The 13,507-nt window shown below is 39.1% G+C and overlaps 1 protein-coding gene across 1 annotated transcript in view; it reads right to left on the bottom strand.

Annotated features, from left to right (window-relative positions):
* Positions 1–10,894, bottom strand: part of LOC124556597 (proteasome subunit beta type-4-like) — a 32,470-nt gene extending 21,576 nt beyond the window's left edge. The window contains exons 1-3 of the mRNA XM_047130563.1: positions 10,692–10,894; positions 4,361–4,567; positions 3,052–3,198 (exon numbers count right to left, since the gene is read on the bottom strand). Of these exons, the coding sequence (XP_046986519.1) occupies positions 3,052–3,198; positions 4,361–4,567; positions 10,692–10,729 (392 nt within the window). The 5' untranslated portion in view covers positions 10,730–10,894. The remainder of the gene's footprint in view (positions 1–3,051; positions 3,199–4,360; positions 4,568–10,691) is intronic.
* Between the last annotated feature and the right edge of the window lie 2,613 nt (positions 10,895–13,507).

Genomic DNA, 13,507 nt, shown 5'->3' with positions numbered 1-13,507 from the left:
GTCAGTAATATGGCCTTCACCACAGGATAGGCACAGTAGTCAGTGATCTTATGGTTTTAACCTATTATCTTTGTCTATGGTCAGCTTTCTTTTTTACTTGGTTTTGTTTTGTTTTACTCATTTCTAATGGAGGAAGGCAGTGCAATAGTGTGTGGAGCTCTAAATACCCACAAAATAGTGCCCCAAGGTATTGGAGATAGCAGTAGGGTCCACAATGACATCTGCTACAATCAGGCCTCACATGACGGATGAGGGAGCAGAACTGTTAAAAGAACTAGTAAATGAAATCCTGCTAGCTTCTTTTCTACCCAGTGAAATGACACTGTGCACACAACTGTTTATAATGAATCCAGTTTGCCATTTTAGGATGACAGTTAAAAATGGGGAGAGCATGCCAAAGTGTGCAAACTGTGTCATGGCACGCATCAGTCCACCAAGGATCAGGACATGGCAAGGTAAAGGTGAATTGTGAAGAATGGAACGTTCTGCAGCAGCAAGGATAATGTTTGTAAGGTATTTTACCGGGTCATCACAACTGGAGAAATGTTTTTGTTGAAGATTGCCAGGAGGAGCAAAGCTTCAGTCGGCCTTAGAAAGCTGCCAATTGGGTTTACATGCAGGTGGGTAGGGGGTCAACAGACAGACAGAACACGGGAAATGGTCACTCGAACCGTGTCAGAGAGAACAGACCACTCGAGACAACAGCAAGCTGGGCAGTGCAGAACAAGAGGTCCCAATGAGAATAGGTGTGGGTGCTCCAGTGTTACAGCAGATGAGGTTGAGTTGATTGAGAAGGTCATCCAAGAGGGCACCTCTCTGACAGGTTCTTGGCATATCCCCAAAGGGGATGGTATGCATTGAAGTCACTGAGCAGCAAAAATGGGTGAGAAGTTGCCCAATAAGCTGGAGAAAGTCTGCTCTGGTGGACACTGAGAGATCAAGGGATGTAGATGGTACAAAGAGAAAATGTGGACTGCAACAGCTTGCAGCCAGGTGTTTCAGTGAGATGGTTTGACTATGAGTGTCATACCAGATGAGCAGCATGACTCCCATAAGTGATGGAATGCCATCCTCGGGGGAATGTCAAAGTGAACCGGAAAAAAATGTGATAGGTCAAAGTGGTCTTGAGGACACAATTTTGTTACCTGGAGGCAGAAAACAACTGGACACTGATTCCAAGAGCAGCCGTAATTCCTCCTTGTCGGATATAATGCTGCGAATGTTCCATTGGAGGAGAGTCGTGATGGGGAACGTGGGGGCGGGGGGGGGGGGGGGGGGGGGGGGGGGGGGGGGGGGGGGGGGGGGGGGGGGATGAAGTGTTGTCATCTCAGTAGCTGCTGACGGCCAGCCCTCAAAGACTCACTGCTACACGGTGCAGAGGCTGGAGGATCTGCTCACAAGATCTACAGAGGCATTGGCATTCCCCCTCAGTCAGTCTGCAGATTCCAGGGCAGAAAAATGTGTGGCAGTGCAAACCAGCGAAGCAGAGGTCGGCTGGGTGAGGGTATCACGTGGTGACACTAAGAGGATCTGTGAGTCAGCAAAGGAGAGGATCATTTGCCTTTGATTCCCTCGAGTTTTAGCAGTTGGCTGATGCAGACTCAGATTGTTGGCTTGAGGGATGTAAAAAGTCTTTAGACGAGTATGCCTTCTGTTCTTCCGGCGTGCCATTTTGTGTAGCAGGTGATTTTGCTGCCAGAGGTGAAAATTTGGTGGCTTGTTGCACAGTTGGAGGTGAAGGAGACGGGGATGCTACAGTGACACTGTGAGATTTTACAACTGCGGTGTTGAATTTAAGGTCGCAAGTGTGCGTGGGCATGTCCTTTGTGGTGTGAGGTGTAGCAAGAATGTCACTAAGTGCCCGATGGTAAAACACGGGGCTTTCAATTAGCCAACAACTTGCAGGTGACAGGATTAGGCACTTTTTCCTTCACCCTCATCTCCTGGATGGGGCCGCTCATCGAGATCCACGGAACATTCTCAGGATGAAATTGCATGGTTGCCATTGCAATTAATACAACAGGGAGAAGGAGGCGAGCAGTCACCCTCATGAGCATTCCTACCACAAGTAACACATTTGACCAGGTTTTGACAGGACAATTGAGTGTGGTTGTAACACTGACACTGGTAGCAGTGTATTGGATTCAGGATGTACGTTCGGACTGTGATGACTTCATAGCATGCTTTTATCTTCAGTGGAAGCACTACTCTATCAAACATGAGGGAAAAAAGTGCATGTAGACACTAAGGATGCACCAACATTTTTCAAGACCTAATGGACTGCAGTGACATCCTGATCAGAGAGAGCATTCAATGGGCCTCTCACACGAACAGGATAGACGTGGATGAGCGAAGCTGTAAGCAGATCTTCTTGAGAATCACAATAAGTCTCCAAAAACAAAGTGCCATTACGTAAAAGAGAACAGGATTTCACAGGGCCTGCAACTGTATCAACACCTTTCTGAATAATAAATGGATTAACCATAGCAAAGGACTGATTGTCTTCAATATGTGATACCATGAGGAATTAAGGTGCAGCTGGGAGAGTCTTTGAATCTTTAGCCTCATTCTGTTTATGTTTAGTAGACAGACTGAGATGAAGATGACTGGCTCATTACACAAAAATCCACAACTGCCAGCATCTCCGATGACACGCACCTTATTGGTGTCTGCTACACAAAACACAGTGAGAGGAGAGAAGCAGAAAGCAGTTACAAAGCTGATAAGCAATTATACAACAATGTACGATTAATTACACTGAAACTATTTTTTCCACATATGCTTACATGAGACTGCTTCAAATAGAATTTTAAAAACTAAAAAAAACGTTAACTGTTACACAGATAATTCACATTTCCTCTTATCCACCAGACACCATCTGCAGTTTACTATAGCAAACAACCAGGAACATTTTCCTAAAGCCAATATGAAACAAATTTTTATTAAATTTCTTGTTACCATTAACCCATAAGAGTTTCCTACAGCTTGTCAAAAAGCAAGCATTAAACACAGATTCTCAGCTGAGGGATAGAAAGTAATAGAAATTCTTACGGTTCTCCATCTTGTAGACCTCCCACAATAAATGACGTCCACAAAGGATCAAACTTGGAGCGCCTATTGTAGAGCACCCTTGTAAGCCAGCAGTGCAGCGATTTAGGTTTCAAATGGTTGCCATCATCTAAACAATCCTCATCAATTCTATAACAAAGATAAAGTATGCATAACAAAAATATGTTATTAGGTTTCTGTGCCATGGTACTTTCAAGAATATGAGTTCAACTACATGTAATGTAATTTTATACACTGATACTGTCACAAAAGTGCACTTCTCCTCAGAAAGTCTTTTTGTGTCTCACGAGTTCAGTCTAAAGTGTAGTACAGCAATCCTCTTAAACCAGTTTATCAGTTCAAGTCATGATATAATCCTTTGTAAACATTGACCAACAAAGAGGCAAGAAATGTTAACTAGCTGGTAACCGTTTACTTACTTACTTACTTACCACACACACACACACACACACACACACACACACACACACACACACACACACACACACACACACAGTAAATATTAAGCAGTGAAAACTTTGCTACTGCACTTAGTGTCATGAGATAAGTACCACCTGTGAGTGGTCTAGCAATTGGAGAAGAAAGCTTTGGCAGCAGAAGGAGTGACGTACCAAGTCTTCAAAATTACATCACACCTCCTAAATGGCCTTTGCCTTTGGCTATTACACCACAGAACATAGCTCATTATCTTCTCTAGTAATGATACATTTCCACTGGTACAGATGGTTTTTCAATAATTAGGCTGAATTTTGCCCCTTCAGAAAACTTCAACTTATTGTCAAATATCAGCCATTTGTTACACAGCATATGTCAATCCTTGAAAACTGTATTAGATCATCTGAACTTTCAAGTGTTCTCTTCAGGCCATTCTGTATCGATTTTGAATATGCCACACATCATGGCATTTGCCTGTCTTTACAAAATATATATATATATATATATCTGAAAGCATTAATAATGAAAGGTAAGATAAGAATTTCAGATCTTCATCACACTTAAATTTAGTGTACACCAACTCGCAAGGTTGCAGAAAGTGTAATTAATTACATATCTGACATTAAAAAATAAGTCATTTCCAGAAACACTAAAGTCACATCAAATACAAACAAGGGAAGATCAACCACTTAATAATGTTTAGTGCATAGACACAGAAACATACATAACAGCATATACAGACTTCAGAAACTTTCAAGTTATTACTCTTTTACTACTGAAAGTGCACATGTGGTGTTACTGCATCAGAAGAACACATCAAGCATAGCCTATACACATAACAGTTATTAATACTTACATCTTCTGAGCAATGACATCACACAGATACTGATAATCTGCATAATCCCCTCCAGCTCCTAAGATTATATTTTTGTTGACCTTCATAATCCTTGAAATATTTCTAAATCTTGCTAAGGATCCGTAGGAACCAAGCATATCCGCTGCGATTACAACTCCGCTGTCAAATTTCACTCCTATAACTGATGTCCCAGTTGTTATAGGGGTTCTGAAACAATCCAGTGGAAAAATTAACTCCAATTTGTTATACGACAGTTGCATCCAGCATAATCCGTATCATTTCAGGCGGGAGGGGGGGTTACCTTCACAGTCTCTGATGTTCTTGAATTTAGCATATGTTAAAATTCAAAAGTAAGAAACATGTGTTTTTTGTTTTCTCCAAAAAAATTCCTTCCCTGATATACAAGCCTCGAAAGACGACACTGCGAACGCCATTTTGAAGACGAGAATTTTGGAAAATTTTTAAAATGCTGTATCTCTGTAACAGTTCTACATATTTTGATAGAGTTTTTTTTTTATTTGAAAGATAACTGCTTTATGATTACAATGGTATCCTCAGTTTGGACACATCTGTCAAAGTTCTTTTACTGTCACCTTTTGAATTTTTTTAATACCATACAGTTTTTTTTTCAAAAATGTAAACCCAGAAAAGTTAAATTTATTATGTTGATTAGTACCCTGTGGTACTATATTTTCTGTAAAGGAGAACTTCCACTTCTAAGTTGGACAGGTTTTATTTTATTTTATTCTTCTTTAAATCATTTTTTTAACTTTCACAGGTAACATATGTCTTCACTGAAGTTGTTGCTTACTAATTTCTTTGTTACAATGTTTATTTCTATTGTCTTTGTTGCAGTTATTTCTTATCACTTTCTTTGTTGCAGATATTTTTTACACTCTGTTGTAGTTTCTAGTCAGTTTCTATGTCATAGTTGTTCATTGCACATTTCTGTACTGTAGTAGTTCAGTTCTAATTTGTTTATTGAAGAGGCTTCTAAGAAATCTAGGACCATCCAATGAGTTCTGTGTTTTCACAAGGAATTTGCCAGTTGACACAGTTGCAGTGTGTTTTGTGAAAAGAACTGTTTGAAATGTCTTCGGACTTTGTTCTGTTTCAAAGTGAAGATGTTTCCAGTGACAACTTTTTGTGTTCTAAATCTTTTGACAGAACAACAACAATGATAAGTGTCTGAACAACGTGAAGCCTCCCATGGTGCAGTTGATGCAGATTTTGCATCAATAGAGGAATAATTAAATACCCTGAATCAGTCAGCTACAGAGGTACGTGTTAGTCCTGTTAGGAAACCGTGTTCAGTGGAGTCGAGTCTTAAGTTCTACGCATGAAGAAAGCGCAGAAAAATTACTAAAGCTATGGATGAATACACTACAGCAAAACTGACCACACTCTTCAAAGTAAAAATTCAATCTTCAGAAGAAAATGAACCAAAGCACTCTTGCACCTTTTGCCAGGAATTTTTCACAAAATTTCAATTCACCTGTTGAATACTGCGCATCCTACAATGAAAAGGTGCAAGTTTTAACTATTATTCTAGATACATTTTCAAAGAAAACAATTTTGAACCCTATTCCATAAGTATCAAAGTACATGGGAGACAAATCTAGAAATGTGAGGATTGTAAAAGGAGTCTTTGGATGATCAGGTCCCTATTCTGATCATCCTGTAGAAGCAGCTCAAGTTCAAACAGAGTAGTCATTTTACCTAGAAGATAAATGGGACTGTTCTCGCCACAGTGGAAAAAAACACTATAACTGTAACAGCTGAAGGTCAAAAAGTGGTGAAGATACTTCTGCAGTTTATAAGACAACTCCACTTATTGGAAGATCAAAATTTTCTACACTACGACCTAAGTGGGTAGTTCCACATCCACCTAGAGATGTCTGTTTATGTGTGTACTGCACGAGTTTTGAACTTTGTGTAGTAACTTTGAAGAACTTACTGGAGCATGTGACATATGACACCTTGGTTGGGTGTGTGAACTCATTAGTAGTCTGTGATGTAAAGCGAGAGACCTGTTTGTTTCAAGAATGTGGTGGCTACCCTGGAAAGTGAGGGCTGTCTTTACAAACACTTTTCCTGGAAGACATAGCAGATAATTCAGCAGAAATTACATATGAGACATGGGAGGAAAATAAACTAATTAAGAAAACTGTTGCCTTTGACAGTTTCATCGATGAACTTGGTAAATGGTCAGTGAAAGCAAGTAGCACACCAGCATCTGAAGAAATTGCAACAACAACATATTCCAGAAGTGACTCGGCACATGCTTTGCTAGCAATGTGCAAAATTCAACAGCAAACAGGGCCTGAGAAGTTCATTATTTCTGATGGTGCTCCTAGTCATTTTAAAAATCTTTATCAGCAGTTCGAACTGAGTAAGTTGCTAGTGCAACTGACTGGGTATATAGTGCTACTGGTCACAGGAAGGGACCTTGTGATGGTGTAGGTGGCCTGCTGAAGCACCATGTTAAAAATCAATCTTTCCGGACCAAATACAGCTGCAATTCAGAATGCTGAGGGTTTTACGAGAGTCATAAAATCAAACATCCACAGCCCTCTTTTCTTTGTCCAAAGAGGAAATCTAACAATTTGTGAGCAGAAAAAAGAAGACTGGTCCAAACAAACCCCTCCTGCGAAAGGAATTGAGAAAACACATTTTTGGACTCAAAGTGATGGGCAAACTCATATTGCATGCACTTTAAATTGCAAGAAAAGAAATTCTGTTCGTTCGGCCAACACCTCAGAAACAGCAGGATAATATTCAGATTCATAACTTGAGAAGGCGGATGTTTGTGGCCTGTGTGTATGACTGTGACTGATGGATTGCAGAGATTATAGACACAAACCAGTTATGAGTTACAGGAGATTGTAGTGAATTGTATGCTACCACATGAACCAGCTGCTGGATAGAAGTTTCCAGCTGCTGGATAGAAGTTTCCAGCTGCTGGATAGAAGTTTCCAGCTGCAAGACAGCAACAACACCATAAGTGCTGAGTTCATGTTCACAATGATTGTAAGTGCTCCAGTTCCTACTGGTTAAACAGGAGGGCATAACTCTACATCAAAGGAAGATACTGAAGCAGTGGAACACTAGTTCATTGATTGGCTAATGTCAGTACAAAACAGAGTGCACAGGAGTTGTATAAATTGAAACCTTTTAAGTCTTTGGACCTTTCACATACATTTCGGAACCATTTAAAATGCTTGAAAAATGAGTCTTACTCATCTTTCAAAACTAAAATTATGTTAAATAAGGCTAAGTTTTGATTTTCATGAGCCTGTTATGTGATAATAAAACAAACTATATGGTACTAATCAACAGAAGGGGGGGGGGGGGGGGGGGGGGGGGGAGGGAATTCTAAATTTTATGGATCAGCATTTCTGAAAATTTGTTTTTCCATATACTATAAAAAAGTTCAGAATGCTATAGTAAAAGAACTTTGACAGATAAGTCCAAATGGAGGATTTCTTTGTAATAATAAAGCAATTATCTTTCAAATAAAACACCCAAACACAGTATCTAGAACTGTTCCAGAGGTACAATATTTTAAATTTTTTCCAAAATTCACTTCTTCAAAATGGTATGTACAGTGTCATCTTTGGAGGGCTGTATCTTGGAGCATTTTTTTTATTTTTTAAGGAGAGAAAACAAAAAAATACCTATTCCTTACTTAGTCGTTCACTTTAACATACGCTAAATTCAATAACATCTGAGATTATGAAGGCAAGACTTTTTTCCTTGCCTGACTGAATTGATACAGTTTAACATGGTCAATACAATGTAATTCTCAATACAATGTAATTCTTTACACTGCCATCAGACACTATGAACTACAGTATACTTGTGGACTGCTCAATACAAATTACGTAACATAAAAGTTAAGTGCAGGCTTCAAATCTTAACACACACAATGCCAATAAGATAAAAATACAGTGTACATCCACTGGATCTAGGGACCAACACAAGGCAGATGTTCTCTGAAATTTCTTATGTTGTATTAGACATTTCCCTATCTTCTTCATTAAATACAGATTTTCACATTCATTCAAGTCCTTTTTTTTCCTTAAATTATCATACACCTTAGGACATTTTAAACTATTTTAAAGTAGCTGTATGTGCAGTTCCACTGCAGTTTTCTAAAGTTGCCAGCCATTACCTAATGACTAATGCATGAGGAAATTACTACAGTATTCCTAACAGATAGCAACAACAACTTCATAGACAAAATCTGATGCTTTTCTTTAATACCAATGCTTATTGTCATAACAATATACAAACCTAGAAGACACACCAATTACTCAAGCATCAGGGCTAAACTTTACTATGACCCATCCACACACGGCTCCAAAGTTTTATCAGTACCACCTTTCCAAACCTCCACTATTACACTGCTTACCTCTAAGAAAAACAATTGCCTCTAATTTGACCATTATTGCATTTCTTCCACTTACTCAGACTTTGTCCAGTATAATAAGAGCCTAAAAAACACTACTTACTATCAGTGAGCTAATTCTGCTAAACCAATAATTTCTGACAACCCCCTAGCATTTTCATCACACTGATTCTTTCCTCTATTATGTTGTTCCCACCAGTTTCATTTTTAAACACACTGGCTGTTACTTTCATCACCACGTAATTTTTTCAACTCCGACTCACTTTCCTACTTTGTCCTCTTCCTGACTGTTTCCTCCACTTCCACATAATGGAAGTAATTCATGTCCTCACATATATGTTGTATATTTTATACACAAATGGCACATACTACTATTCACTTGATTGCTAGTATTAAACATTGGGACCATCATCAATTTTCTATTTGTAAAAGTTAAATCTCAACGCCATACACTGTTTTGCAAAGTGAGATTAATAACTTTTTCTCCCTCTAATCTGTCCACGAATAAACTTTAGTACACACTTCTTCAATTAGAGATACTTTATCTATGTGACATTTATAAGAGACATTCCATTGGGGTATACAGTCATCGTATACCTATCAGCTACCTTGGGTTGTCAAAATAAGCTTTTCAATCTCCAAAATGCTCTACAGTTTCTTAATCATTTTAAGAAACAAGCCATGAATGAAAAAAAAAAAAAAATATTATGCACAAGATGTCACAGAAAGTAACAATCAAACATTAAAAGAGCTGCAACAGCACCAAGTAGGACATAATCCTCAACAACTATTGTTCTTGGAAAAAAAAGACCATAACAGGGAAGTATTAAGGTTACATATGACTAAACTGATTATGAAGTTTACATCTTCAAACTATGCAACCACATAACAGGCACAAGTTTAAAACAATGTGGTGACTCCATGACCTGTTCGAAAATCTAATTAACTTTTGGCAATTTCCATGACAGTATCCCTTCAGCATTTAATCTGTTACATTTAACAACAAATTATGCCAGGACATTCCACATACTGGGTAATCAGGATGGAATATAATCCGCTGAATGAACAATTCGAATTTTGCAAATACTGCATTCAAGCTAATGTTCAATAGGCAGCATCAATGAACTGCCATTTCCGATCCAAGATGTGATATGAAAGAACGCAAAACCACAATCAAGGCTTGTAGGAATAATGAAATTGTAAAAGTCTCACTAGTTCTCAATTTTGCAAGTTTATTAAGTCTCTAACACACATTAATTTTTACATTGTTCTTATCACACAACGTTGCAAATTTATGAAACATCACAAGATGAACATAGTACAACAACGATACAGTAAAAAAGGCAAGAAATCAATAACTTTGTTCACTTTCTGGTTATCTCCAATTAACTTCCTCTTAAATAAAGAATTAAGTTACATGATCAGGTATCCAGGGTCGTGTGTCTAAACGTGTATTAAATACGTTGCAATTTTCCGTCTCTATACGTCGTGGTAGCTTACACTAAGGAGAGAAATCATAGGGGGCGTAAAAAAAAGCTCGGGAGGGGGGGGGGGGGGGGCGGCTGGGAGGCGGCAGCAGACACACGCTATAGTAATACATCGATTTGAGCCGAAAAGAGTTCTGATAAAGCTTCATAACTGCCGTGAAAAAATTTGGAAACGTACATCGAATGAAATTGGATACCGAACGTCCGTTTTACAGTACTTCAAATTAGAAATGTCAAACAAAACTAATTTGATGAAATGCAATACGAGTTTTTCGATGGACAAAAGTCATACAATTAACTAACTAAAATGAATCACACCCATCAAAAAACACGGAAGGATCTGCATAGTGATTCGTATCGCAGTTCTTTCAGCATTAAGTAGAAAATAATATACAAGAACTTAAGACATCATAATTCATTGCGAAATACTTACTTCGATACAGTCCTTGGGCCCATTCCGTAACTCGTCATTTACTGCGGCAGATTATAAAACACGTACAAAATATTTACCACAGGGTACTTCCAGCTTTCGGGGGCTGAACTACCGCAACCTAACCACAAATTCAGCACTGTTTCCGCACATCAGCGTCTTTCACAGATCATCTTTAAGATGTTACAAGTAATCTCAGCGCACTGAGATCAATATCTCTGCATGACACATCCAATCTTTGTACAAAGTAGTAGCCAAAGATATGGAACATACATATATTTGGTGATCTGTGTCCAGCGCCCTTCGTACAACTACGCCTTCATGCTTGTGAAGTGTGCAAAGATTTTATGCAGCAAACCGAGATTTGATGGGACATACGAATTTCAGTGATATTTGCGCGATGTGCAGCACGAAGGCAATCTGATCTTTACAACCCACTACTATCCTTACAAAACCATACAGGTATCAAAGAACATGTTCTTGAAGGCAAAAATTGATAACTCAGGCAATAAAGTAAAAACTATCTCGAATTTTGTACAGAAGGGAACAGGGCAATGCACAGTTAGCACTGATAATATCGAAATAAAAAAATGAGGATCCTCTTCTTAGTGATAAAAAATAGTTGCTGATATATTCAACAAATATTTTTTAACAAGAACAGAAAAAATGGGATCGCAAGGCTCCATAAATCAAGTCATGAATTTTCTGCAGAGCACAGTGCCTAGCACAGTACAATAGATTGAAGTAATAACAAGCACTAGTCTGGAAATTGAAAAGTCATTACATTTTTGAAAGGTAAAAAATTTACTGTAGTTGACAACATTTCTAGTAAATTATTAAATTAATGCTGCAACCACATAAGTAAAATCTTTTGCCACTTTTTCTGTGCATCACTTAAGCAAGAAATAGTTTCTGAAATGCTTAAGTATGCAGTTGGGAAATCTCTGTATAAGAAGCGAGATAAGACAGATACTGGAGGTAATCAGCCAATCTCACTACTGAGAAATTTTTCCAAGGTTTTAGAGAAACTAATGCATGCCAGGATTGTTAAGCACTTCAGTGAGCATAATATCATCAGCAAAAGTCAGTTTGGATTACAGAACGTGACTATCAATAGAAGACGCAATATTTGCATTTGCTGTCAATATTCTGGAGCCCATCAACAAAAAGATGAAGGTGTTTGGAATATTTATGACCTATCAAAAGAGGCTGACAATGTCAATCACCAAATACTGTTACACAAAGCTACATACATCGAAGCAGTAAAGAAACTAGTATTGGCACGCAAATTCAAATACAGAGATAAGTAAACAGGCAGAATACGGCGGTGCGGTCGGCAACGTCCATGTAAGACAACAAGTGTCTGGCGCAGTTGTTAGATCAGTTACTGCTGCTACAGTGCCAGGTTATCAAGATTTAAGTGAGTCTGAATGTGGTGTTAAAGTCGGAGCAAAAGAGATGCGACACATCTGCGACGTAGCAATGAAGTATGGTTTTTCTGGTACGACTATTTCACGGATGTACCGTGAATATCAGGAATCTGGTAAAACATCAAATTGCTACCACCAGAAAAAGATCCTGCAAGAATGGGACCAACGACGACTGAACAGAATCGTCCAACGTGACAGAAGTGCAACCCGTCCGCAAATTACTGCAGATTTCAATGCTGGGCTATCAACAAGTGTCAACGTGCGACCCGTTCAACGAAATATCATCGATATAAGCTTCCAAAGCCGAAGGCCCGCTTATGTACCCTTGATAACTGCATCACACAAAGCTTTACACCTCACCTGGGATCAGTCGACACCGACATTGGACTGTTGATGACTGGAAACATGTTGCCTGGTGGGATGAGTCTCATTTCAAATTGCATCGAGTAGATGGATGTGTACGGGTATGGAGACATCCTCTCGATCTGTGGACTGTGCATATCAGCAAGGGGCTGTTCAAGCTGGTGGAGGCTCTGTAATAGTGTTGTGCATGTGCAGTTGGACAGATATGGGACCCCTGATACGTCTAGAAACGACTTTGTCAGGTGACACGTACGTAAGCATCCTGTTTGGTCACCTGCATCCATTCATGTCCATTGTGCATTCCGATGGATTTGGGCACTTCTAGCAAGACAACGTGACACCCCACCCATCCAGAATTTCTACATAGTGGCTCCAGGAAGACACTTCTGAGTTTAAACACTTCCCTTGGCCCCCATACTCCCCAGACATGAATATTATTGGGCATATCTGAGATGCCTTGTAACATGCTGTTGGGAAGAGATCTTCACTACCTTGTCCTGTTACGGATTTGTGGACAGCCCTGCAGGATTCATTGTGTCAACTTCCTCCAGCACTACTTCAGACATTAGTCGAGTCCATGTCACATTGTGTTGTGACACTTCTGCGTGCTGATGGGGCCCTACATGCTAGTAGGTAGGTGTACCATTTTCTTTGGCTCTTCAGTGTATCTAGGAATAAATGCTGCAGCAGGAAAGTAGCTCCAGTCATATCTTTCAAACAGAAAGCAGAAAGTTGTACTGGATAATGGAGAAGGTGTCTAATCGTCATGAGAACGGATTATCATCACATGTGGCATGCCTCAGGACTCCATTCTGGGCCTTCCACATTTTATTATTTTTATTAATGATCTACCTCTTTGTACATACAATCGCAAATTCCCCATCTTTGACGATGACAGTACACTACTTATCGATAATTCAATAAACAAAATTGAGGTGTCAACTAGTAAGGCTTTTAGGGATATTGTGAACTAGTTTAACATAAATGGTCTTTCTGTTAATTGCAGTAAAACAAACTATATTCAGT

The sequence above is a fragment of the Schistocerca americana genome, chromosome X, assembly GCF_021461395.2.
Source record: "Schistocerca americana isolate TAMUIC-IGC-003095 chromosome X, iqSchAmer2.1, whole genome shotgun sequence".
Lineage (NCBI taxonomy): Eukaryota > Metazoa > Arthropoda > Insecta > Orthoptera > Acrididae > Schistocerca > Schistocerca americana.
Note: the sequence above shows the minus strand (reverse complement) of the source record. Positions and strands in the feature narration are given on the sequence as shown.